Raw genomic sequence first — 27,029 nt, forward strand, 5'->3', positions numbered from 1 at the left:
GCCGACGGGGTTTCCAAGACTAATCTGTAAACAGACTGTCACGTCTCTGTCCTTCGAAGTGGCTGGTGGGTTCAAACTGCCCATTTTGGGTTACCCACTTTGCCACCAAGACTCCTTTCTAAATGCTCCATACCCAACCCCCAATGTCATGGTATTGATTCCGACTCATAGTGACCCCAGTGGGATTTTGAGGCCTCGGAAACCATTTTGGGAGCAAGCAGATTTTTTTTAAAGGAGTGGCTGGTGGTATGAACGGCTGACGTCAGTGTTATAAGTCTAATGCTTACTCAATAGCACAAGGATCTGTCCACATACCCACATCTGATCACACCCCTGTAATTTTTTGAAGACTACCAAGCTATTAGGCGAAAAAGACCTACCGTATATGACACAGCAGGGCTTTGAATGTTTGTTTACTCACATCTAACCAATCAGAGCCGTCCTATGATGTGTATCTTTGAATAAGCCTTTTAAAGACCGTGTGTGAAGGATGTGGCATGAATGGATGTCATCTGGTCAAGCCCGACTAACAAAAGGAGGAAATCTCATGAAGCCTGACATAGAGTTAATAGCAAAGTGGGTTCGAGATGCATGGGAAGACATTCCAGAAGACATGGTGCGATGTGCCTTCCAGAAATGTAATATTACTAATGCTATGGATGGCAGTGAAGACTGCGCTTTGTATGAAAATGACAGCAGCGATGGTGATGACGGCGATCTCGGTGAGGACAGCGTCTATGATGACCTCACACCAGCTGAAGCCTCTGCATTGGGATACGGATGATGATGAGGAATCCAGTTTGGAAGGATTTTAACCCTTTACATTTTAGCTTGGTTGCTGATTGAGCTCAGGGAATAGTACTCTTAAGGTATCATTGTTGATACCTTATTGTTTTTGTGGAACCTATTTTCCACTTACTGTGCTGGTTTACTAATGTTAAATGACTTGTCCTTTTACTTGTTTTTTAGTTAAAATAATATTTAAATTAATTATCCCACTGATGTCTCAATTTTTAGTAATTTTATTTTCATTTGTTTTGATTATTGAAACACACCAATAGCTTCTGCATTTCCCACCCTAGGCTTATACTAGAGTCCATCGGTTTAACTGGTTTCCCAGGTAATAATTAGGTGCCTCGGCTTATACTTGGGTCGGCTTATATTCGAGTATATATGGTAGTCTGTGTATTTAAAGCTATAGACTAATACAGTGGTTCTCAATCTTTCTCAGGCCGTGACCATTTAATACAGTTCCTCATGTCATGGTGAACCCCCAACCATAAAATTATTTTCATTGCTACTTCATAACTGTCATTTTGCTACTGTTATGAATAAGGCTACCCCTGTGAAGGGGTTGTTCGACCCCCAAAGGGGTTGCAACCCACAGATTGAGAACTGCTGGTCTAATAGAAGAAAAAATATGCTAGTAAATGATTAAAACATTGAAACTTTTATTAAAATTATTTTTTTTCATTTTAAATATTTTTATTGTGAATTAAATATAGTGCTTACATTTCAGATTGTCTTCTTTAAAAAATTTATTGGGGTGTCATACAACTCTTATGACAATCCATACATCTATCCATTGTGTCAAGCACATGTGTACATTTGTTGCCATTATCCTCCATTTTCTTTCTACTTGAGCCCTTGGTGTCAGCTCATTTTTGACAGGTTATAAATTCTTTTTCATGTCTTAAACTTTTGTTGTCTGTTCCCCCAGGGAGGGGGTTATATGTAGATCCTTGTGATCAGTTCCCCCTTTCTACCCCACCTTCCCCTTACCTTCCTGGTATTGCTATTCTCATTATTGGTCCTGAGGGGTTTATCTGTCTTTGATTTCCCGTATTTCTAGCTTTCATCTATTCCAGTGTACATCATCTGATCTAGCCGGATTTGGAAGGAGAACTGGGATCATGATAGTGGAGGGAAGCATTAAAGAACTAGAGGAAAGTTGTATGTTTCATCATTGCTATACTGCACCCTGACTGGCTCATCTCCTCCCTGTGACCCTTCTGTAAGGGGAAGTCCAGGTGCCTACAGATGGGCTTTGGGTCTCCACTCCACACACACCCTCATTCACAATGATATGATTTTATGTTCTGGGTTTTTGATGCCTGATCCTACTGACACCTCATGATCACACAGGCTGGTGTGCGTCTTCCATGTGGGTTTTGTTGCTTCTGAGCTAGATGGCTGCTTGTTTACCTTCAAGACTTTAAGACCCCAGATGCTATAATTTTGATAGTCCGGCACCATCAGCTTTCACCACATTTGCTTATGTACCGTACCCAGTTTGGTCTTCAGCGAATATGTTGGAAAGGTGACCATCATGGAATGCCAGTTTAATAGAACAAAGTGTTCTTGAATTGAGGGAGTACTTGAGTAGAGGCCCAATGTCCATCTGCTAAAATTACCTTAAGAAAATGACCTACTGAAATAAAGTTCAAACATAACACTAGTTGGCCCTCATGGCTCAAAACCCTTGAATTATAAATGTACGATTTTATAATTATGTAATGCCAAGTGTGCAAGTCAGCAAGGACATTTGAAAGTATTTTCTTCATTTCTAATTTACCACTTTTCAGAAATCTCATTGTGTATATTGCATATGAAGGTCTTTTATGTTCTCTCAGTATTAGAAGATACCATATATATTTGAGTATAAGCTGACTTGAATGTCAGTCAAGGCACTTAATTTTACCACAAAATTGCATAAAAATGTGCTTTAAAAATCAGTTTATACACAAGTACATACGGTATTTAGATCCTTTTATAGTTAGCTGTTTAAGTCTGATTTATCACCAAACTTATTTTTATTCTAAAAAAAGCTCTCTACAGTAGTCTGTTCTAATCAGAGACTTTTATCAGCAAACTCTTAAGAGCAAACAATTTCGATGCTGCCAATTTACTGGTCAGCAGGGACTGGTAAACAATACAGCTTCTTAAATGATCTAGGTTCACCCACATTCTTAAATGGGAAAGCACTATAAAAGGGGAAGAAAAACAAGCACACTGTAATGGAACTACCTCATATCCTACAATCATGAAAGGCATACCCCGTTTGCATGTAATTCTCTGCCTGTACTATCAGTGTCATTGTTCACCGGTCACCTGAAACTTTAAAAATGTAACCTAAGTTATCTTTCCAAGCACCTACTGAAATAGAAGTCCTGTTTTCAATTAGATGTGAGTGCTTTTTTACTAAAAAGGTTTTAACGTGTATTCATTATGCCTTTCATCGTCATCCAGAGTAATCTGTAGACAGGGGTGATCAAAGATCCTCTGAGAGCCTTAGCCAGCCTCAGGAATGGTCACACACACAGATGAAGTACATTTTACCTTGAATGCAGGATGCCGTTAAAGAAGAAAGTAAAGTTGGAATTAATAAGAATACTGATTCCAAATGAACTTTAGGAAATTGGAAAAATACTTGAGTTTAAAATCACTTTACGATCAGGTTCTTTTGTGGCTATTTAGGAGAAAGAAGAGGCTTTCTACTCCCACAAAGATTTGTAGTCTGGGAAGCCCACGAGGCCCGTTCTACCCTGCCTTTAGGGTTGTGATGGTCAGAAGTGGTGAGTCGGCATCGACTCTGGGAGTGAGTGGTGGTCGTAGTTTGATGGCTCTTATGAGCTTTGTAATTTTGGAACTACTGTGAAATAGATTTCAAGGAAATTATTAAAATTTCTCAAAGTATATAATGTTCTTCAGTGCCAAGGTTAGAAACAACGCAGTGAATCCCACTATTTGAAAGTGGGTGGAGCCGGTCTTTTTCATACTCTGTAAATATTTTAAGTTAGTTTTATTACTGGGAACGACATAGCAAAAAGCTACACTAATTCAAATGTCTACATTCCTGAGGACAAGTAAACAAATATTGCTAATATTTTTACATCAAAGAAACTTTTACTAAGCAGAAATATGAAAATGTGAAATGACTGTTTCTCAAGATCCTCCATTTAAGTTTATACACTTCTGAAGGCCGTGTTGCTATCTCTACAATCTTTCCCCAAAGAATTATCTGATCTTCGGTTTACACAACAAAACAATAGTTATGGCATCCTTGAAGAACTCAAGTTGTAAAACTGTGTTCCTTTTAAATGTTGAATGTGGAGAAAAAATGAAGTCTGAAGGGACAAGATCAGGACTGGATGGAGAAGGGGAACACTTTTCTAATGAAATCCTCATGACAGTAGCCCTGCAGAATGAGCACGTGCACTGGAGTGATGGGAAATATTTTCAATTTTCTTGGAAGTTTCTTCATAGAAAGCCTCTGTATCTCCCCTGTGGCCTTCTAGAAAATCTTTCAGCATAACCCCTTTGGAGACCTCCTCAAAAGAGCTGCTTGCCGAGGGGCCATGAAGCCCACTGAAGATGCTCCCAGCATGATGATCACTGAAGACAAAATAGGTGGGCAAGCAAAGGCAGTGAAGAAAGCTGATGGTGCCTGGCTTTCAAAAGATAGAGCATCTGAGGTCTTAAAGGCTTGACGTTAAAAAAGTGGTCATCGAGCAGAGAAGCAACAAGTCCACATGGAAGAAGCATACCAGCCTGTGTGATCATGAAGTTTCGAAGGGATTGAGTAACAGGCATCAAAGACTCAAAACAGACAACCAAACAAAAACATATTGTTGATAACTAGGGGGGATTGGAGTAGAGACCCAAAACCCATCTGCAGAAAAGGGGACATCCCTTCACAGAAAGGTCACAAGGAAGGGATGAGTCAACCAGGATGCAGTAAAGCACCGATGAAATACACACTATTCCTCTGGTTCCCTGAGGCTTCCTCACCCCCGCTATCATGACCCAGCCCAGCCTTTCACTGAGGGCTAGATCGGAGCATGTGCACAGGTACACATAATAGTTCACGAATCCAGGTCAAATAAGCCCCTCAGGAACAGAAACAGGAGTAGTGATAGCAGGGTGGTAGGGAAAAGGTGGGGAGGAGAGGGGAGGATGGGGAATCCAATTTCAATGATGGACACATAACTACACAACCTCTGCCCCCCAGGGGGATGAACAACAGAAACTATGGGGAAAGGGAGACAGTGGTGGGTATAAGATATTAAGATAATAATTTATCAAGGGGTCATGAGGACAGGAAGGAGTGAGGAAATGGGAAAAGAACTTGATACCAAGGGCTTGAATAGAAAGTAAATGTTTAGAAAACAACGATGGCAACATATGTACAAATATGCATGATAAAATTAATGTATGGATTGTCATAAAAGCCCCTAATAAAATGATCTTGGAGAAAAAAAATGAACCACGTGTGATACCAACCTTAGTATCAATTGCTCAATGGCAATTCTCGGTCAACTTTAACTAACTTCTAGGATTCGTTGACCAAAGCTTTGGATTCTTTTATAGACAGTATTTGAATAATAAATATCTTTACAGCATTGTTTTACTTCTCTTCCTAAAAATGTGTTTTGGACTTGTAGAGACATGCATTAATCGTAAGGCAGAACTGTCTAATTTTTAAAAGCCTCACAAAAAGGGTTCAGGCACCTAATTTCAGTCATCTTCCTAGTATTACACAGAAGAGCAATACACAAAAGCAGCCTGCTCCCCTGGAAACAACTCTAGACACTCAGTAACAGACAGCACTCTTTAAGGATGCTGTCAGCCTGCAGGAACAGTTAGATGTTTTGTTTTCCTTGGCATTAAATTCAGCTATTTATAAATTTAGTGTTTAAACTTTAATGTGTTTTCATGTGTTCCTACCTGAAAGAAAAGCTGTTTTACCATAGGAAAGGTCAAAGGTAATATTTTCCACACACATACAAAGAGCCCTTTTATCAACATGAAAGAGAACCAAAAGGGGATGTAAAACTCATCCCCACAACTTCAAAAGGAGGCTGGGAATGGATTACCAGGACATGAGTCACTGACCCTCTGAAGGAGGGAACTAGATGCTGTAAGGAGGGTCCAACTGTTCTGACAATGGGTCGGCAGCTGTCATCCCACAGGGAGGTTCAATAGACAATGCAAAATAAGCGACACATTAATTCCACTGAACATTTCATAGTTAGAATTCTAACATCCATGGCACATATTTATAAAATTAAAGTCTTGAATTTGTTTTGAAAATTAATTTCATAATCAGTTCTCCCCAGATACCAAAAGGGTTTTCTCTTAAAATCCAAGCATTAAAAAAAGACAGTTTTAGTTAGATTTTTTTTTTTAAGGTGAAGGGGTTACATAGGTGGTCAGTCCCTGACCATGGACCAAGTTTGCGAATGCCCACGCTACCATGAAGTAAATGGAAAATGAACTAGTCCAGATGCAGCTAAGCTAAAATCTAACACTTTAGCATCTGTTCTCCCCTGGGAACCATTTGAAATTTGTTCTATTTTTAAATATTTTTTGCTTTCTTTTTGGTTGAGATTTCTCTCTTTGATTTTGTTATTGTTCTTAGCTTTTTCTAAAAAATAAGGTTTTTCTGTATATGAAACCAGAATGGGAAAATATACAGACAGTGAATGGGATGATGGTTCTCTGTGAGCATGGCAAAGGTTGGGGGTAAATGGGAAGCTAATAATGGTGAGTTCAAGAACAAGGAAAATGTTCTAAAATTGACTGTGGTGATGATTGTACAACTCTGCTTATTAGTATTCAACTATTGAATTGTAGGATTTATGAGGCATATGCCAACAAAACTGTTTTTTAAAAAAAGACAATGAATCAAAGGGGGCTAGAGAGAAGAAAAATGTTAAGGAGGGCAAATGCCTGAATATTCAACCAGGAAAGGGATTTAAGGTATGAAAGTATGGAAAGCGTGGTTCCTATAAGGAAAGAGAAGGCTTATTATAACACTGATGTTACATAACTTTGTTTTAATAAGAGGCATAGTAAATTAAAGCCAAACAGTTCAAAAGATAAGTAGACTTAAATATAGATTCAAAATTCATTGCTTAAATATAGATTCAAAAATCTTCAAGTTCTCTTAGAATACATTTATATTTTTGCCTAATTCAAAATTCTTTGCTTAAATATAGATGGAAAAATCTTCAAGTTCTTTTAGAATACATTTATATTTTTGCCTATGTAGTAGTTTTGAAGGATTTCCATTAATCTCATTAAAGTATAGTGAAAAGTATCACTCCAGGAAGATTAGGCTGTTTCCTGTGAAGATTCAGTCTCAGGAACCTGAAATTGATTTGATGGCAATGGATGATTTGGGGTTATCATGGAGTAGACCCCAATTTATTTAAAACCCTACAGGGCAGAGCAGAACTGCTCCCTGGGATTTGCTTTAAATTAAACATTTTTATCTCTCTCCTAAAGAGTGGCTGGTGGCTTCGAACTGTTAACTTTGCTACTAGCCCAATGTTTAATCCAATGCACCATCAGGGCCCTAGGATCAACATACCCACTGCCATCTAGTCCAGATTCTGATTCATATTGGCCCTAGACTATAAATCTTAACTGGGGCAAAGAGCCTCAGCTTTCTCCTGTGTAGTAGCTGATTGGACCTTTCATTTAACTGTAGATCAACCTCTAACCCAAAGCACTATCTGGGCTCCTTAAAAGAACCACAGTAGGAACTATGTCCAAAGACAGTGACATGTCCATAGGGCACATTCCCTCTCAGTGAAGAACACTAAACAAGCTGAGAAAGGGGAACCCATCACAAGTTGATGTACAGCACGCCTGACAACCGCCCCCCCCCTCACCGCCCCCAGGGGGATGAATAACAGAAGTGTGGGTGAAGGGAGACAATGGATAATGTAAGACACAAAATAATAATAACAACAATATATAATAGATCAAGGATTCACAAGGGTAGAAAGTCAGGGAGGGAGGGGAAAAAGAGGAGCTTAAACCAAGGGCTCAAGTAGAAAATGTTTTGGAAATGATGATAGTAACATATGTACAAATATGCTTGGTACAACTGAAGTATGGAATGTGATAAGAGCTGTAAGAGCCCCTAATAAAATGATTAATAAAAAAAAAGTTTTCTGCTTGTTGTTGCTACGTGCCAACAAGTCTGACCCACAGTGACCTCATGCACCAAGGAACAAAACACTATGTGGTCAAGTGTCTTTTTCACAGCTGTCCCCGTGCTTGAGCCCACTGTTACAGTCTCTGTGTCCATCATGCAGGCATTGCTCTTTCCCATTGCCCCTTTACTTGGCCGAGCACCATGTCTTGCTCCAGGGACTGGTCTTTCCTGACGTGTCCAAAGCATATAAGACGAAATCTCACCATCCTTGGCTCTAAAGAGCATTATAGCTTACTTCTTTCAAGGCAAATTCGCTTGCCCTTTTGGCAGTCCATGACACTTTCAATATTCTTCACCAACACCACAATTCACGCACATGGCTTTTCTTTGGTCAGTCTTCCTATTCAATGTCCAACTGTTACATGCACAAGGCAATCGAAAATACCCTGGACTGGGTCAGGAGCATCTTAATTCTCAAAGTAACACCCTTGCTTTTCAACATTCTAAAGATGTCTTCTAAAGCAGAGATACCTCTTGACCTCTTTACTGGTGCTTCCATAAGCATTGTGGATCCAATCAAGATGAAATCCTTGGGAACTTCAATCGTTCATCTACTTATCGTGATGTTATTTCTGGTCCACTTGTGAATATTTTAGTCTTTTTTTTAATCTTGAGTTGTAACCCACACTGAAGAGCTCAATTCATGATCTTCATCCTTATCAGCAAGTCTTTCAAGTCTTCCTCAATTTCTGTAAGCCAGGTTGTATCATCTGCATATCTCAAGTTGTTAATAAGCCTTCCTCCAATCCCAATGCCAAATTCTTCTTCACATAAACCAGCTTCTCTGATTATTTGCTTAGCATACAAATTGAATCAGTATGGTGAGAGGATCTAACTATGACACATCATTCCTGATTTTAACCATGCAATATGTTGTATTAATGTTTGCTGTCAATTCTGACTCATGAAATCCTCCTGTGTACAGAGTAGAACTGTTTCATTAGGTTTTCAAGGTTGTGACCACTTGGAAGCAAATCACTAGGCCTCAGTAGATTTGAACCAGCAACCCTTAGGTTAATGGTCAAGTGCTTAGCCATTTGTTTCATCCAGTAATTGGTTATCCTAGGATCTATCTGTTCACCACAATTAACCGGAGTTACTATTCAAAATGCAAATTTTATCCTACATCCTTTCTTCCTCCTTCCCCTTAAATTACTCCTCTCATCACATTTTAGAATTCAGTGGCTGATGTTGCTTGGGATAATTAGTCGTATTGTCTATATCCACCTCTATTAGATATAGAGATATTGTCCATGTCTACACCTATCAGTCATCCTCTAGCTGCTCCTCTCCTTAATTCCAGGTAATCTAGCTCGCTCTCACCCAGCTGTTTGTTTGCTCCTACTACTTCCTGGACAGAGAATACTCCATTTCCCTCATCCCCTAGTCTAACGCCGCAGTCCGCATTTTAAACATCAATTCCTGAAGGACCTAGTTACCTACAATCTTCTGAAACTGAGATAGACTCTTGCAGCAATACAGATATCTGCTTTGTTGGCACCCATCAGCTCTGAAATTCCATATCTGAACACGTGATGAAGGCCTCCCTCAGTAAAACGCATACTTCTCTGAGAAAAGGAGCCACATCTACTTTTTGCTCATAGCTGTATTCACACACGTGGCATAATGCTAGACACAGACAACATGCTCAGTAAGTATTTGGAAAATAAGTGTATGAATAAATTAAGACAACTGTTACGATTATCGCCCCCAGTGAATGTCACATGGCATTCTACAATGCCAAATTATCAATTGCCTTGAAAATAATGAACTTAGTAACAAAGAAACGTGGCAAAATAGTGTTTGTTCTTATAATTTCAAGAAGAGTCAACATTTCAACTATTTTCTACACAGCAAACTCTACCAAAATCCTATTTTATTTAGTATTTAAATAAAATTGAACAGAATAAAATTTTATAAGTATTATCACTTTCATTTATAGTTTAAGTGATCCTCTGGTGTTATAATGCTTTATTAAACTCAAACAAACTCATCACCATCAAGTCAAAGCCAAGCTTATTATAAAAGGAATATTTTTTCACCTGCAACTTAAAAAAAAACAGTATCTTAAAACCATTACAATTCAATATTTTAAAAAATACCTTAGAAGCATAGCACTTAGACATTTAAGCGGATTAAGTGTGAACTCTTAAAAAATTAGATATGCAAATGTCACTGGAGCCCTAGGGCAAAACATTCATTAATTCCGCTGAGTTACCTAACTACATGCCGGCTACTTAAAAGATGGTGCTAACACAGTTTAAGTATGGAAAACGAAATGAAAAGTGAAACTTAAAGTAACATTCAAGGTTTTTAAAAAGGAGAGACCGTATTTTGTATACATGCTTTTTGATATTTATAATACTTCCAAATCAAACATCTTACTATAAAATTAACAGTTACTTCATGTATGTGCATTTTGCTATATACTCGTGCATAAGCCGAGTTTTTCAGCACAAAACTGGGTTCGGCTTATACATGGGTCAGTGGTACCCCAGCGAGGTGTAACATCTCGCTGCCCTCTCCCCCAGGTAATGAGCACCCGTTATCTCGCAGGTGATTGAGTTTCTCCCAAAAACAGGGCATTCAAAGCCCCGTTGACACTGCAGGGCTTTGAATGTTTGTTTACTCACATCTAACCAATCAGAGCCGTCCTATGACGTGTGTCTTTGAATAAGCCTTTTAAAGACCGTGTGCAAAGGATGTGGCATGGCTGGATGTCATCTGGTCAAGCCCGACTAACAAAAGGAGGAAATCTCCTTTTAGAGTTAATAGCAAAGTGGGTTCGAGATGCATGGGAAGACATTCCAGAAGACATGGTGCGACGTGCCTTCCAGAAATGTAGTATTAGTAATGCTATGGGTGGCAGTGAAGACTGCACTTTGTATGAAAATGACAGCAGTGATGGTGATGACGGCGATCTCAGTGAGGACAGCGTCTATGATGACCTTACACCAGCTGAAGCTCTGCATTGGGATACGGATTATGAGGAGGAATCCAGTTTTGAAGGATTTTAAGTCTACCTTTAAGCATGGTTGCTGATTGAGCTCAGGGAATAGTACTCTTAAGGTATCATTGTTGAAACCTTATTGTTTTTACTGAACCCATTTTCCACTTACTATGCTGGTTTACTAATGTTAAATGACTTGTTGTCCTTTTATTTATGTTTTTTATTAAAAATAAGTATTTAAATACATTACCCCACAGCTGACTCAATTTTTAGTAATTTTATTTTCATTTGTTTTGATTATTGAAACTCACCAATAGCTTCTGCCTTTTCCACCCTAGGCTTATACTCGAGTCAATCAGTTTTTCTGGTTTCCCAGGTAATAATTAGGTACCTCGGCTTATACTCGGGTCAGCTTGTATTCAAGTATATATGGTAATTTATTTAATGCTTGAATAAAAAAAACTTCAAATACACGGAGCCCAACCGGCACTCCTGACAGGCACCTGATACATCCCTACTGTGAAATTTTTCATGCTATTTGACAACAAAATTTATTCTTATAGCAATCATACTATTTCAGATGAAAAATATTTCCATTTCATTGTATCCTGGGTTACTGTTATGGGAGTCTAACAGCTAGGGAGTTCACGTCTGAGATCTGTAACAGAGCTGTGAGGCTCCAAAGCTTTTAGTCACTCAGAGAGGAAAAAACATGTAGTATAGGTAAAGACTGAGGTTTAAAAATGGCTTTGCCGTATGGCTTTAAACACAAACACACTCAAATACATTCTATTTTAATCACGCCTATATTAAAATTGTAGACATATCCCATCTTAGCAGAAACAATGACTTCAATACTACTGAATATTTAATTCACACATACTTTAATGTAGCCAATATAAGAATACTTCTGCTGATGTTTAATAAAAATACTTTGCATTAGGTAAAAGTGTCAGCTTCTCTAGGAAAAAAAATCAATATAAAACTTCAAAAATCAATTAATTTTACCACAATAAGTGATTTCAGAATAAGATAAACCAAGACAAAAGATACACAGAAACAACAACTAGACCACCATAGAGATTTTACTGAAATGATCCCCAAATTAAAAGTGTAATAATATACTCTTTCATACTATTTTAAAATATATCTTAGGATAATCCATTTGTTAGTAGGGACAAACTGAAGTTTGTACCAAGACCTAAACTACATATGACTTACTTGTTTACCTGCTGTCACGCAAAGAAAAACAAGATCTGCTATTACTCCTACCTTGGCAAAAAATACGGTGAGGTGAGTTTCACTGCCCACAATCCAAATAGGGTATTTTGGAGATTTCAAGTAAGAGCCAACCTAGAATAAATGTAGCACAATAATAGAAATGAAAAATATATACTGCCCATCAAGTCTGTCTACAAATATTTGCAAAGTATCTAAAGAGGCCAAATTCATATTTAAATAGAATACAATATTGTGGCTATCCCAGCGACTTATATATTTCATTAGCTTTCTTTTGCCTGCAGTGCCTTATCCACAGAATTCAAATGTTCAAAGTAACATGGATGTTACAGACCAAGCTTTCTGTCAGCACAATAATATAGATCTAGCACAGCGAGAAATAAGTTATCCCTAAGAAATACTCTCCAACTTTGCTCAATTCCTAGATGGAGTAACCTGCCCACTCTACATATCCAGCATCACACTTAAAACTTCTAAATTTAATGACAATCACTTTATATGTAAAATCATGATAAAACAAATGAATACATTTGTTTTCTAAATAAAGGGAAAGGTGTTAAGAGCCTTCCGTCCTTTCATCACAGCAAAAAGACAACCGCCAACTAAATGGCCAGCGCTGGTGCATAGATGATGTGTACACAATGGACCACTGTGCTACATTTTAGAGAGGAGTCGTGGATGTATGAAATACGTCACAACTGGGAGAACATGATGCTGAATGAAATTAGTCAGCCATCAATGGTCTGTCTGTCTTTGCCCGTTCCCTGGGGTGGGAAGGAAGGAAACGCAAGGTTCTCGAGTTGATTCTAGAGTGAGCCTCTGAGACAGTAGAACTCCCCGTGGGCTTCTGATGCTTTCACTCTTCATGGAAATAGAAAAACCCCGCCGTTCTTAATGACTACTTTTGTTCAGGCTTAGGTAAACTTTTTTCTAAAACGTTTTTTCAAATTAATGTGGTTTTTTTTTAAACATAAATTTTTATAACCTTCAAAAGCAAGTTTTGCAAATATATACTATGTCTTCTAATCCTTAAAGAATAGGTTCTGAAGTGTTGTTTTTTTTAATGAAAGTGAAGGTCAAATAGAGAGTAACTGCTGGGGTGATACTTGTCTTTAACAAAGAAGAGACTGAAAACCCAGTAAACTTGCCAGCGATTGGTTAAGCCAGGGTAAATGGGAAATGGAGCGACGATCGCTAAATTGTGAAAACTGAAAGTGACAGCCTACTTTTTCCCCTATCCAGTATAGCAATCTTAAGTATACAATTTATGCAAGTGATAGGTTTTTATGAAGCACTATTTCCCATGTATTATTAGCAAAACAATTCTGTAGTCCAGGTGTATATATAAAAATATTTTTAAAGTTGAGTAAAGCATAAATAAGATGTAGCTATATCCAGTATTCTAATGACTACACTTCATTGGGCATTTTGTTTTTGTTTCATGTCATAATTTTGTCGATACAATTTTGGTACCCACATTCTGTTACCAGTGTAATGCCAAACTATGTAATCATTGGTATATTTTGTAACTACTGTACAATTTGAACTTTTTATGGCTTGAACTACTATTAATTTATATATAACTTTTGATTGGCTAATCACAAGAATTATTTCATCATTAAATCCTTAAATATATATATTAATATATATTAGCGACCCACCTTGGGATTTTGTCTTAAAAAAAAAAGAATAGGATCATACAAATAAGTGTGTGTATGAATGTATATATGTGTGTATGTGTATATATGCATATATATACATATATTTGCATGTATATATTATGTATGTTTGACAGGATATTTATACATCTGAGAGGGCATTAAAGTTTGTAGGAAAATGGAAGTAACAGAATATAATTTCTCCATAAATCGTTTGATGCCCTTTTGTGTTTCCATATGCTGCAAAGATATCCATGAATATAGTAGAGACTATGGGAGCAGAGTTATGTAAACTTCTCAGGCATAACTAAACACCTTGAGGGGAGTGGCTCTCTGGACCTGAGGACTCAGGACCACAGTCTTGGGGAAAACCAAGATCAAGTAACACAACATAGTTCACATGCACACAAAGTTCTACATTCTATTTTGGTGAGTAGCCATGGAAGATACAGCTCCTATGTCTCCTTGTCTGAAGCAAATGAGAGTGAAGAAAATCAAAGATGCATGTAAATAAGGGACCACATGGATCTCAGACTCCATGCCCATGACATCAGAAAAACTGGATGGCACAGAGCTACCATTCCCATCAGCTCTGAAAAGGGAATCACATTCTAATTCCTGGAGGGAGTAGGTGAAAACCATGGAACAAACAAAATCACTGAAGCCAACAACAAGACACAAGTTTACTGGCCATAAAGAGACTGGAGGAGCCCCTTGAGATGCTGGCTTTTAGTCACTCTTCAGGCCAGGAACGGAACGTGCCTCAGTGGCCTACAATGTGCACAAAAACCCCAGGGAGGCACACATTCCTGACAACAATCAACCCTTGGAGACCCAAAGGGCAACATCTACCCAAGGACAAAGCTCAGAAGGCAAGAAGGAGTAGGGAAGAAAGAGGAAGAGAAGAGAGAAAGCAGCGTGAAAGTGATGATGCTACACTGTGAGGATTACGATCAATCCCCACAATGTGATACATGAAAGAAAATGCTTATAAATTATTGAATGAGAAAGTGATCCACTCTGGAAAGATTCACAAATTTATAACAATAAGATTAAAAAAAAATACTTTCCTTGCCCCTAAGGCACCCAGGGTAAGATAGTCATTATGCTTAGAAAATAAATAATTCCAAACATTCGAGAGTTAAAAAATGGTCACATAACCTTTGATGCTTAACAGTGAAGTCTAGAATTTACAATATGAAGTCTCTTTAAAATATATAAAAATCTAATTATAGGCTGTCTTACTGGATATATATATATGTATATATCTAATCAATAAACTTAACAGTATCAAAAACTTGAAAGCAGTATTTTGTGTGACAGAAGAAAATAATTTAATACTCAACCCATAACACAGACTTGGGAAATCCAAACAAGTTCACATGAATCATTTCCACTTCTATTAAAGCAGAAACCTTACCATAAAAACCACCATATCACATGTGGTGAATTTCCTTTTTTTAACACAAAGTACTCACAATTGAAGAAACCCTGGTGGCATAGTGGTAACATGTTGGGCTGCCAACTGCAAGGTCAGCAGTTTGATACCACTAGCACTTCTGCAGGAGAGAGACAGGGCTTTCTACTCCCACGGAGAGTTACGGTCAGGAAACTTATAGATGTGGTTCTACTTTGTCCTACAGGGTTGCTCAGAGTGGCAGCGGCAGGGGCACTCAGTGGTGGTGAGTTTACTCAAAATTGACAAATTCCTCTTACTTGTGCAGACAGACAGGATCAATGACTCTTTCTTAGTCAGCCCCAGCCCAGCTATAACGTCCCTGCTTCAAACGTTCCCCTGCAGAATTTATTCTTAGTAAGAAAGTAGGAAATAGGTACTCTTATTATATTCACAATGTTTTAAAAATTAAAAACAAACAAGCAAAACTCTAGTATCTTTGTCCTATAAAGAGAGGGGTGAGTTGGATGTGCTAACCTGGCAGTGGTGATTTAAAGTCGTTCCGGCCCACTCAGTGGAGAAGAATATAAAAGATAACAAAGAGAAGGGAGGGATTCTGACAGCTTCCGAGTTGAAGGGATTTTAGAGGTAAACTGGGCAACTGTTGCCGTTTGTACATAGAAAACTGAGACGGAGACAGGGTCAAAGCCTTTTTAAATTCAAGCAGCTCGTTCAATACAGAGCTGATTAAGAATGCACATTTTCTGACTCTTAATGTAGTAGGTTTTCGTTAGCTGTGCTGCTGGCAGTGAGAAGTACAGATATTGATGTCTCTTGTAGGAAAAGCTGTGCTTACACATGAGTGTGTGTTCACTTGCATGATATGATCTCATCTGCATGCATGTCTACTTAAAAGCAATAGAAGGACAAAACGAAGATAAGTTTATGCAAAGAAGGATCAAAGAGTACATGCATGATGAATTTATGGGAAAGATTAATGAATTAAAAGGGGTGAACAAATGGTACAGCTGTTCTGGAAAACTGTTTGGCAGATTCCTCAAAAAGTTAAATACAGAAATTGAGTATGACACCCCACCCCAGCAATTCTACTCCTAGGCAATTTCTGAAAACAAAAATAAACACATTTTCACAAAAATCTTGTACGTGAGTATTTATAGCAGCATTATTTATAATAGTAATAAGGTAAACAAGTCAAGTGTCTATCAACTGAAGAAGAGATAAACAAAATTGATCTAGCAATACAACAGAATATTATTTGGCCATAAAGAAATGTGAAGTTCTGATAAGAGTAACAACAAAAATGAAATAAATACTATGCTAAGTGAAAAAAGCCAGATAAAACCATTTATAGTATTTTTGCATTTAGATGAAATTTATGTAACAAGTAAACACATCATGATGAAAAGTTGATTAGTGTTTGCCAGGGAGTTAAGGGACTGCTAATAAGTTTAAGACTTCTCTGTGAATTGATGAAAATATTCTGGAATTAAAGAGGGGTGATGGTTATACAATCTTGTGAATAGACTGAAAAAAAAAAACCCAAAGCAATGAACTACATACTTAAAAATGGCATGTTTAATGGGATGAGGGAATTAAATGTCCATTTTGAAAAAAGAGTACATAGTCTAAAATATTCAGAGGCAACTTATTTTGTGTAATGAAAGAAAGAAAGAAGTCTGAGAAGAAAGGGGAGGAGGAAAAAGAAAAAGAGGGGTGGGGAGTAAGTGCAACGTCGAATGTTGTGTTAATGTGTCCAAAAAGAAGCTCTACCTTTTATAACTCTATTACTACACTTTGACACAAATTGAATTTTCAAAAACACTTGGGAATAAATATATGAAGGCATAATGTTACCAAACTTCATGGTACAATATTCACAAGTTTTGAGACAAAACTTAAGCAAATAGAAAATGAACTACATGGGAAAAGGTTTGACTAAAATCAATTTAGCTTTAATATCTGTACACCCATCAGCATCTGCTAAACCAACCGATCAAGTTGTAAACCTATGAACACTCTAAAATTGGGTTACCAAATTATAGTGTCAAGGATTCAACTTAATTGATGGAAAACACAAAGGAGTTTTCTGATGAAAACTCACTACACAAGCAGGCTGGGTGAAAACACACACACACACACACACACACACACACACACACACACACACACACCAGCATGTGCATGTTTCCCCTTCTTGGGGAATTTCTAAACGTAATGATTTTGTGCATTTAACTGGTACCAAAGGAAGTTCTTGAAAAACGGGTCTCCCATTCACTGCTGAGTCACGATAGTGAATGCATGTGTGCTACACACAAAGTGTGCATTCAGTCCTGTGGCAGGTAGATTTATGCCAACATCCACCTGGGTAAAAGTTTAGGAGGTTTATCAATAAGGTCACAGTCAGATAAAGCCGCCTTGGGGGTGTGGACTGTTTATAGGTGAGACATTGGGAACTTCTCTTCTTCCTCTTGCCCTTCACCTTTCCCCTTGCTAGGGCTATATGTCTGTCTCCAGGTGTCACCCCATGTAGGTCACTGACCTGGGGAACTGTCTCCACCGACCTTCAATACACATGACTCAGCAGCCTATGTCACCCCTGCTTTCAGCTTCCTATTTTTGCATCATCAGCCTGCAGCTTGCAGTTTGAATTTGAAGAGGGCCCCAGCTAACATCAGACCCATGGACTTGAGTTGGCCTGGGCAGAGGCCTTGTAATATAAAATTACGTTTTGATATAAAGTTCTTTCTCATACATATATGAGTGCCATTGGTTTTGTTTCACTACACAATCCAGCCTAACACAAGTACCATTTGTCAAAATATAATGGAATTCTGTTTCTTTTTAATTGGCTATTTTGTGAGGCCTTTTTTTGTGGGCCCTTCTGGGAAACTGGTAAAATAAGCTCTACATATTAAATAGCTCAGCTCCATATAGATGAACATTTAAAATGTACTGTACTTTTTATGTTTAGGGAATAAACTGTATTTAGTATCAAAGATGATAACATGTTTTGTAAACTATATATACATTAAAAAACTTAACCCCATGTTCAATGTTTAATCACCAACGTGAGAAACTATCCTAGGAGTCCAACATTTATTAGGTGTCACTAAGCACCTCAATAAATGCATGGGAACACAAACTAATATATAGTTTTGAATACATAAATATACAACTTCCAGAAAGAAGTTACAAGAGATTGTCAACATTTTCATAAAATTAACATAAGTCACACAGATTTTTAGAAAAGAACAAGGGGAGGGTGTTGATTATATCTCCACAGGAGAGGGAGAGAGAGACCAGACTTCAACCTGGAGCATGAAGCAGGGACCCAATAGAGAGGTCTTCGGGGCCAGCCCCCAATCCCAATGACGTGGGCACCCCTTACCCCCAGCCCAGAGAAATGCACTTCAGAGAACAGCACAGAAGCTGTAGCTCAGGAAGTGGGGCGTGTCTGATCAGGAGCGAATGAAGAGGGAAGGAGAGAGTGGAACACAAAGTGGCCACCGAGCCCTGGGGACAATATTTTGGCTCAGAGCAGCCAATGCACAGAGAGGATTACAGGGCCAATCCTATCACGAGACTAGACAACGATGTCCCCAATGACACATAGTGCAAAGGGGACAGCACTGGGGACACGGTGTGGGAGATGTGCCCGATCCAACCCCACCGTACGGGGGCGAAACACTAAGGGTCTACACCGGAGCATCAAGGGGGGAAAAGCAACAAAGACCGTGAGGAATGCCAAAGGTGGATTTGGGATTTGGGGGTCAGGGTGTGACACCCAGCAGACTCCACTGGAAAACACTCATAAAGGTCAATAGACAGACCTGGGACTGTTTGAGTGCTTTTCAGATTTTGTTTTTGACTTTTCGTTTCGTTTTGTTGTATTAGCTGTTGTTGATTTATTGTTTGTCTTTTTTGGTTATGTTTGCTTTGCTTTGTTTTTGTGCATATTATCTATGCATGCCTATCTGGAAAAGCTAGGCAGATGAACAATTCAGAGGAGATAACAATGGGACCAACGGTTCTGGGGGGGGAGGGTGGAGACATGGGAAAGGGAGAGATGGGGGAAAAGGAGAGGGATGCTAACAAACCAGGGACAAGGGAAGAAGAAGTGATCTAAAATTGATGACAAGGAGGGCAGAGGATGCTTGAGGGTGGTGGGGGACCCTTGATCAAGGGCAGTGTAGCTGGGAGGTATTACCAAAACCCAGTGAAGGCCAGACATGATGGTGGGAAGGTAGGAAAGTAACAGGAAATAGAGGAAAGAACTGGGAGGCAAAGTACATTTATAGAGGTCTAAATACAGGCATGTACATATATAAATACATTTATATGCAACGACAGAACAGATCTATGTACATATATTTATCTATAAAGTATTACAGCAGCAGATGGACCATTGGGCCTCTCAAGTACTCCCTCAATGCAAACAATTTGTTCTACTAAGATGGCACTCTGTGATGTTTATCTTTCCTGACATGATCACTGAAGACAAAATAGGTGCATAAGCAAATGTGGCTAAGAAAGCTGATGGTGCCCAGCTATCAAAAGAGATAGCGTCTGAGGTTTTAAAGGCTTGAAGGTAAACAAGCGGTCACCTAGCTCAGAAGCAACAAAGCCCACATGGAAGAAGCACACCAGCCTGTGTGATCATGAGGTGTCGAAGAGATCAGGTATAAGGCATCATCAGAACAACAACAAAAAAAAATCCTACCATAGTGAATGAAGGGGGAAGTGCAGAGTGGAGACCTAAAACCCATTTGTCGGCCACTGGAGATCCCCTTGCAGAGGGGTCTAGGGGAGGAGATGAGTCAGTCAGGGTGCAATGTAGCACCGATGAAGAATACAGCTTTCCTCTAGTTCCTAAATGCTTCCTCCACTCTATCCCCCACCCCCGCCCACTACCATGATCCAAATTCTACCTTGCAAGTCTGATAGAGCAGAGGTTGTACACTGGTGCAGATAGGAGCTGGAAGCACAGGGAATCCAGAGTGGATGATATCTTCAGGACCAGGGGTGTGAGTAGCGATACTGGGAGAGTAGGGGATGAGTGGGTTGGAAAGAGGGAACCGATTACAAGGATCTACATGTGACCTCCTCCCTGGGGGATGGACAACAGAAAAGGGGGAGAAGGGAGACGTTGGACAGGGCAAGATATGACAAAGTAATAAATTATAAATTATCAAGGGCACATGAGGGAGGGAAGAGCGGGGAGGGAGGGGAAAAAAGAGGACCTGAGGCTAGGGGCTTAAGTGGAAAGCAAATGCTTTGAAAATGATGAGGGCAATGAATGTACAGAGGTACTTTACATAATTGATGTATGTATGGATTGTGATAAGAATTGTATGAGCCCCTAATAAAATGTTAAAAAAAGTAAGAAAATAGGAAAAGCCATTCCTAAACAGTATCTTTAAGCTCATTAAATTTCAACTAGAACACATCATGCATAATTATTTATAACACATCCTACAACAGGAATTATAATATGACAGCCTGATTTGAATAGCAAGGGAATATATGTTTCCTTATTTATGAGTATGAGACTAGAGAAGTACCATGTTTTTTGCATATACTGCACCCGAGGAAATAATGTACTCATGCACATAACCTGCTTAGTGTGCAGAGAAAAGTAATGTGTGAGAGGGTCATGCAACCGAAAAACCATTCAACATATTTTTAAATCTTGGTACAGAAAAACTGAAAAGTTTCAAGGGTGGAATGATACACTCTAAATTCTTTACTTACCATCTGAGTTATAACAATGATGCATAATCTAAATATTTAATTTCCACATGGCATCTCTTTTTTTCCCCAGGATATGCAAATGAGTGTGTGTGTGTGTGTGTGTGTGTGTGTGTGTGTGTAAGTGGTGGGCACAGTTTGGTTATTTGGTTGCCGAGCTACTTCACAATAGCTGTCGAAACCAAACTCATTGCCTTGAGCCTATTTCAACCCATAGCAACCCAGTAGGACAGAATAGAACTGGGTTTCTGAGGCTGTAACTCCCTACAGGAGTAGAAAGTCCCATCTTTCGCCATAGAATAGCTGTAGTACATATATTAAAGTCCCTGAAAAACATCAAGTTATCACTGTTGAAGAATATGCCCCTTGCTCCTTAATAAGGATGGGATGAATCCTTTCTCATTCTCCCACACACCACCCCTGTCCCAGTGTTGTCCTGAAACAAGGCCGCCGTCTGGCCAAAAAGCGAGCAAGACACCATTGCTGTAATTAAAAATAATCAAAAGCACTTGAATCGCTGCCATTTAACCAACATTCCTAATTGAAAAAATAAAATTAGATTTAGTTTATTCTTTCTCTCAAAGCATTTTGACATTTTATTAATTGCGAATCATTTACGGTTTAAGGCTCATTTAAAACTACTTGCAAGATCCAAGGTTAAATCAGATTATGTAGGAAAGGCAATGAGATACACAGCAATGAGAGTTTTTATGGCAGTTTATAGGTTTAGTACATGTGTTTAATAGTTTAATCTTGTGGAAGTCTTGGAAGGTTTTTTGTAGTGCAAAATCATTTTTTTCAGAAGGAAAGGATAAAAGTTACCATTTCAATCATTTAGCATATTCTTTTTCACTGCCTGATAAAGGCAAGTTGTTTTTGTATGTCATACTGTTAGTTCATGAAGAAGAAACAGTCCATTCTTTTAATCTGTTTACCAAACATTATACTTATTTTTTCGGCATGTACATAACACTCTGTACTAGATGTTGTCCCCTTCCCTCAAAACAGGACGGACAAGGCATAAGAAAGTCACAAAGATCAGTCAGCTCAGCAGTACTCTCCCAAATCCTGGTTGGTGTGGGAGTTGAGGAATGAATGATAATATATAAAAAGCTAAAAAATGCCGTCAGTGGAGCAAAGATACTATCCAGGGCAGTGGACATGTGACTAAAGAATAAATTATTCAAAGCATCTTAGAGATTAACTTACCTTACAGTATCTTAAAGCCTCCATTAATGTTAAGAAGCCTACAGCTGCTTGTTTATGTATACCAAGAAGTTCTGTTAAAAAAAATTATATTAGTATGTATAAATAAAAAATATATTTATATATATAAATACATATATCTCTCGCACACTAATGACTTTTACACATACTCAAAATACATTGTTAATCAGTCACATCAAATCATTATCACAGTGCTCATTATAAATATGATTAGCTCATTAGAATATAATTATAAATATGATTGTGATGGGGAAATGTGATGCTACAGAGGTCCCTTAATTATATTTACAAAATTTTCTATTGAATGTTAACTTTTTCATGAAGGCAAATTTCCCCTGCAATCCAGAAAAGTATTTTGCAAAAATAAAAGGATACTGAATAATATAACAAATGGCTATGCTGGATCGCAGTGCAATCACCTGCACAATACCTGAAACATGAAGAGATGATACACCCTTTCTTCTATAGACAAACACAGGCAGTGTGCGTAAGACTGAACAATCAAGAGGAATGGAAAATGGTTGCTGCCTTACAGCGTCGGCCTCAGAGTTTATCCAGAAGGACAAATACAAAAGTGCGCTTGCCCTCTGCACATGTGTGTCCAAGTGCAGTGTACACACACACACACACACACACACACACACACACACACACACTGTGATATGGCAGAATCTGCTTGAAGAGGACGTTTGTATATTTGAGTTGACTCTGATAGCACATCTAGGAGTATTCCAGACTAGAAATGGGATAAGAAGGAAATTCAAGGCAGTGGGACCAGTTTTAAAAAACAACAAACTCATGACAATAATCGATACATTTGAAGGACAAAGAAACTGACTGCCACACCTTCCTTTGAGGTGTGTAGCTCGGGAGAGAGAAACTGAGTTTGGTAATAGACGTGCTGGGACTGAGCTACCTTTAGGACTTTCAGCAAGAGATGAGTATCAGAAGACATTAACTCACTGCCTTGAGTTACAGCCTGTAGGACAGAGTAGAACTGCCCTTGTGGGTCTCCAAGACTGTCACTCTTTAAAGAAGTAGAAAGCCTCATTTTTCTTCTGCACGGCAGCTGGTGGTTTTGAACTGACAACCCTGTAGCCCACAGCATAAATATCTGTACCACCACAGCTTCAAGAGATGGAAAACAAGTAGAAGTCAGGCTCAGGAGAGTGACTAGAGTTAGATATAGAGATCTGGAAATCATCTGAATAGAGTTGAGAATTAAAGACACAGAGAGAATTAAAATGAATTGTTTCACAGCAGAGATACAAATAACATGATAATGGAGTCTTCCCATCAACTACAGCCTTCAGCTAACGGGCATTCAATGAAAACAGAATAATGCATTTTGCTTCACAAACATTGTAAAACTAAGTTATTTTCTGGTTCAAGAACACACTGCATGAAAGCTTTGCATTCTGTACACTATCTGGGCATATTTTGTTAATGTTGCTATTAAAATATTATACTTTTCTTATCAATGACTGTAATGAAAGTACTAGCTCTTCAACTAGTTTATCGGCAAACATTTTACTTTTTATACTCAAGTCTAACATTCAGATAATGTAAGTCCAAACCGCGTAGCTAAACTTCTTGGATTTATAAATCTAAAGTGGATCTAAGGGAAGGCACATATATAGTTTGTATTGTCCCACTAGCTTTTAACAGGCACAGGTCGGGTTAGAGGACAGGTTCTCAAATTATGGCATGAGACTCTTAGAGTCTATAAGACCCTTTTAGACACTACATGAGATCAAAATAGGATTTCTATACCAAGTTTAGTCTTACTCTCTCTAGAATACTATCAGAGCAGATCTGAATGGGTATATTGCTATTTTAAATGAATCAGTGAATATTTAGGACAATCAGTTTTAATTTTTTAAATTGTTTATCTTTTATTTCATAATCATAAACTTAACTCTGCTTTCCAGCTGGACTCAGGGAGATTAAGGAAAGTAGGAAACTCGAAGAACCGGAGTGAGAGCACAAGATGAAACGATACTGCAAACACATGGGGAACAGAAGGGTGGTTTCCTAAGCTACACAAGGAATGGTCTGGTGCTTCAGATAAAACAGAAAATTCTGATCACATTTAATTAGTTGTCCACAGTCAGCAATGGTGATCTTCTTGCTGGTCTTGCCATTCTTGGAACCACAACGCTCCATGGCTTCCACAATGCTCATGCCTTCTTTCACAGACCCAAGACCACGTGCTTGCCATCCAACCATTCAGTCCTAGCGGTGCTGATCAAAAACTGGGAACCGTTCGTATTGGGTCCAGCATTTGGCATAGACAGGATGCCAGGACCTGTGTGCTTCAGGATGAAGTTCTCATCTTCAAATTTTTCTCCATAGATGGACTTGCCACCAGTGCCACTATGGCGTGTGAAGTCACCACCCTGGCACATAAACCCTGGAATGATTCTGTGGAAGCAGGAATCTTTGTAACCAAAACCTTTCTTCCCAGTGCTCATAGCGCGGAAGTTTTCTGCTGTCTTTGGAACTTTGTCTGCAAACAGCTTGAAAGAAACGCGGCCGAGGGGCTTGCCGTCGGCGGCTCTGTCGAAAAACACAGTAGGTTTGACCATGGCTAGGCACAGTAGGACCAGACAAGACTCCAGTTCTAATTTTTAAGATGAAACTATTGGTCATTATTTTCTTATTTGTTTGTAACTCTCATTAGCAAAAGCTCTTAGGTAGGGATCTTAAATTGATTAAAAATAAAAAGGCAACGAAGACTGAAATGTTTGAAAATCATAGGAAGAAAGAACTCAAAGGAGAGAGGAAATAAGCAGAGGTGCACAGCACAGGTTGGCAGCAATGGGCACTTGCAAATTTACTCCGTTTCCATCTGAAAGGTATGCAGGAGTGTTTATATGCTCAAAGAAGAACCATGCTGAGAAACACATTTTCACAAGCTCTTTTCGAATTTCAGTCACCAGCACACCACCTAGTGTCATGGACAGATACTACATCACCTACTTCCCTAACATTTGAAAACCTACTTTATTGGAATGTGTGTGTACAGATAGATGTGCATGTGTGCGCATATAAGCACATATACACATGCATATACATAATGCAAAGCATGTACTTAACATATAAGGAGGTTTTAAAAAGTTCATGGAAAAATGGTCTTAAATGATCATGGACATTTCCATGAACTTCCTGAAGCCCTTTCATATATATGCCAACAAGTGACAAAAGCAATGAAATTTTAAAAATCAATATGTAAAAATAACAAATATAATCAACAAGAAAATGAAAATGTATATATAACAATTTATTGAACACAGAAAGGGAACATAGGAAAACTGATCTATGGGAAAATAAATTCAACAGAAACTTAAAAAGCCTCCTTGTATTACCTAAAATTTAAATTAATTAAAATTTCCCTTGATTTCTGAATTACCTTCTATTACTAAAAACACATGAATATCAACAACAACAAATCAAAAATTTTTTTAAAAAAAGAAAAAAAATCAAAGCAGAAAATTTGGTCATGAATGGATTAAAAACAATGTTTCATATCTGTGAATAATTGACTGGATTATTCGGAAATTTGTTCATTCTTTGGGGAAAAGTCAAAAGGCACATCATTAAAAAACCAGCCACTGAAAAAATATAAAGTGCACAAAAGCATTCAGAGAAAATATTAGTTTAATCTGGGAGTGGGAGAACCATAAAACCGATACAATAAAAAAGAAAAATAAACCAAATAAAACAGACGTCATAAAAGATCAAGTGATTTAATCTCTTAAAAATGAAAACCTTAGGCACAATCAAGGACCATTAACAAAGTAAACACAGAAAACAAGGGGAGAAATATGTACAGTGCAAACTTCACATGCAGATTCAGAAAGGATTTGTAGAAAGCACCTAGGATTTGTGAATAAAAGACAATCCATTCCCTTGAAACATCAAAGGAATGAGAATAGGCAATTGTCAGAGGAAGAAATAGTAAACTCTGACACACACACACACACACACACACACACACACACACTATAAATCTCAGGTTCACTAACAGATTCCAGAGAATGTGGATAAAAGCAGGGTGACTTATTCCTAAAAAGTGGACTGACAAAGTATGAAAGTTGAATAATTCTGAGTCTTGGACAGAATGAAGATAAGCAGGAACCACCCTATACCACTGGATATGCACACACCTTACAAGTTAGTAAAGCAACTTTTCAAAGATAATTTATTACCATCTATCAGTATTTAGTAGATGTTCTGAAACGGTTAAACATGAAGTTGCTGCATGGCACTGTGTGGTGAAGTGAAATGACTTGGCTGGTTTCAGTGGCAGTTGGGGGTAATTTTATGTCAACTAGACACTCCTGGCGAGGGGTGGAAACAAACCCATCAATCACGTCTCAGCCTATGATCTGCCTTGATGGCACAAGCCTTTTGGTATGAGAGTGTGAGACACTGGGAACTGCTTTCCCATTCCGACCTCACATCTCTGCATGCCCGCCCTCAGAGCTCTGGCGCCCTGCCATGTCTACACTAACCCTGGACCCACAAACTCTGCACCCACTGGCCTGGGATCTTTCTGAAATTTGTGCCACTGAGTGTGGCTACGTGAGTCTGAAGAGGAAGTTATGGATTAGTATCGATCGGACTCATGGACTTGGGTTGGACTAGGATACTTTTTGATATACAATTGCGTCTTGATATAAAGCTCTTTCTTATACATATATGAGTGCCACTGGATCTGTTCCTCTAGTCAACCTGTCCTAACACAGCTCTCTTCTCTCTATCCATGGTCTTGCTAAC

At 38.5% G+C, this 27,029-nt stretch overlaps 1 protein-coding gene across 4 annotated transcripts in view; it reads right to left on the reverse strand.

The window, feature by feature from the left end:
- MINDY3 (MINDY lysine 48 deubiquitinase 3) overlaps window positions 1–27,029 on the reverse strand; it is a 100,930-nt gene that overhangs the window by 26,355 nt on the left and 47,546 nt on the right. For 3 of the 4 annotated variants that reach the window (XM_075552441.1, XM_075552444.1, XM_075552443.1), the window contains 2 exons: window positions 22,230–22,300; window positions 12,231–12,311 (listed from right to left, as the gene is read on the reverse strand). In XM_075552441.1, coding sequence (XP_075408556.1) covers window positions 12,231–12,311; window positions 22,230–22,300 — 152 coding nt within the window. The remainder of the gene's footprint in view (window positions 1–12,230; window positions 12,312–22,229; window positions 22,301–27,029) is intronic. The other variant, XM_075552442.1, reaches the window with a different exon arrangement.

The sequence above is a fragment of the Tenrec ecaudatus genome, chromosome 6 (genome assembly GCF_050624435.1).
Source record: "Tenrec ecaudatus isolate mTenEca1 chromosome 6, mTenEca1.hap1, whole genome shotgun sequence".
In the NCBI taxonomy this organism is placed as follows: domain Eukaryota; kingdom Metazoa; phylum Chordata; class Mammalia; order Afrosoricida; family Tenrecidae; genus Tenrec; species Tenrec ecaudatus.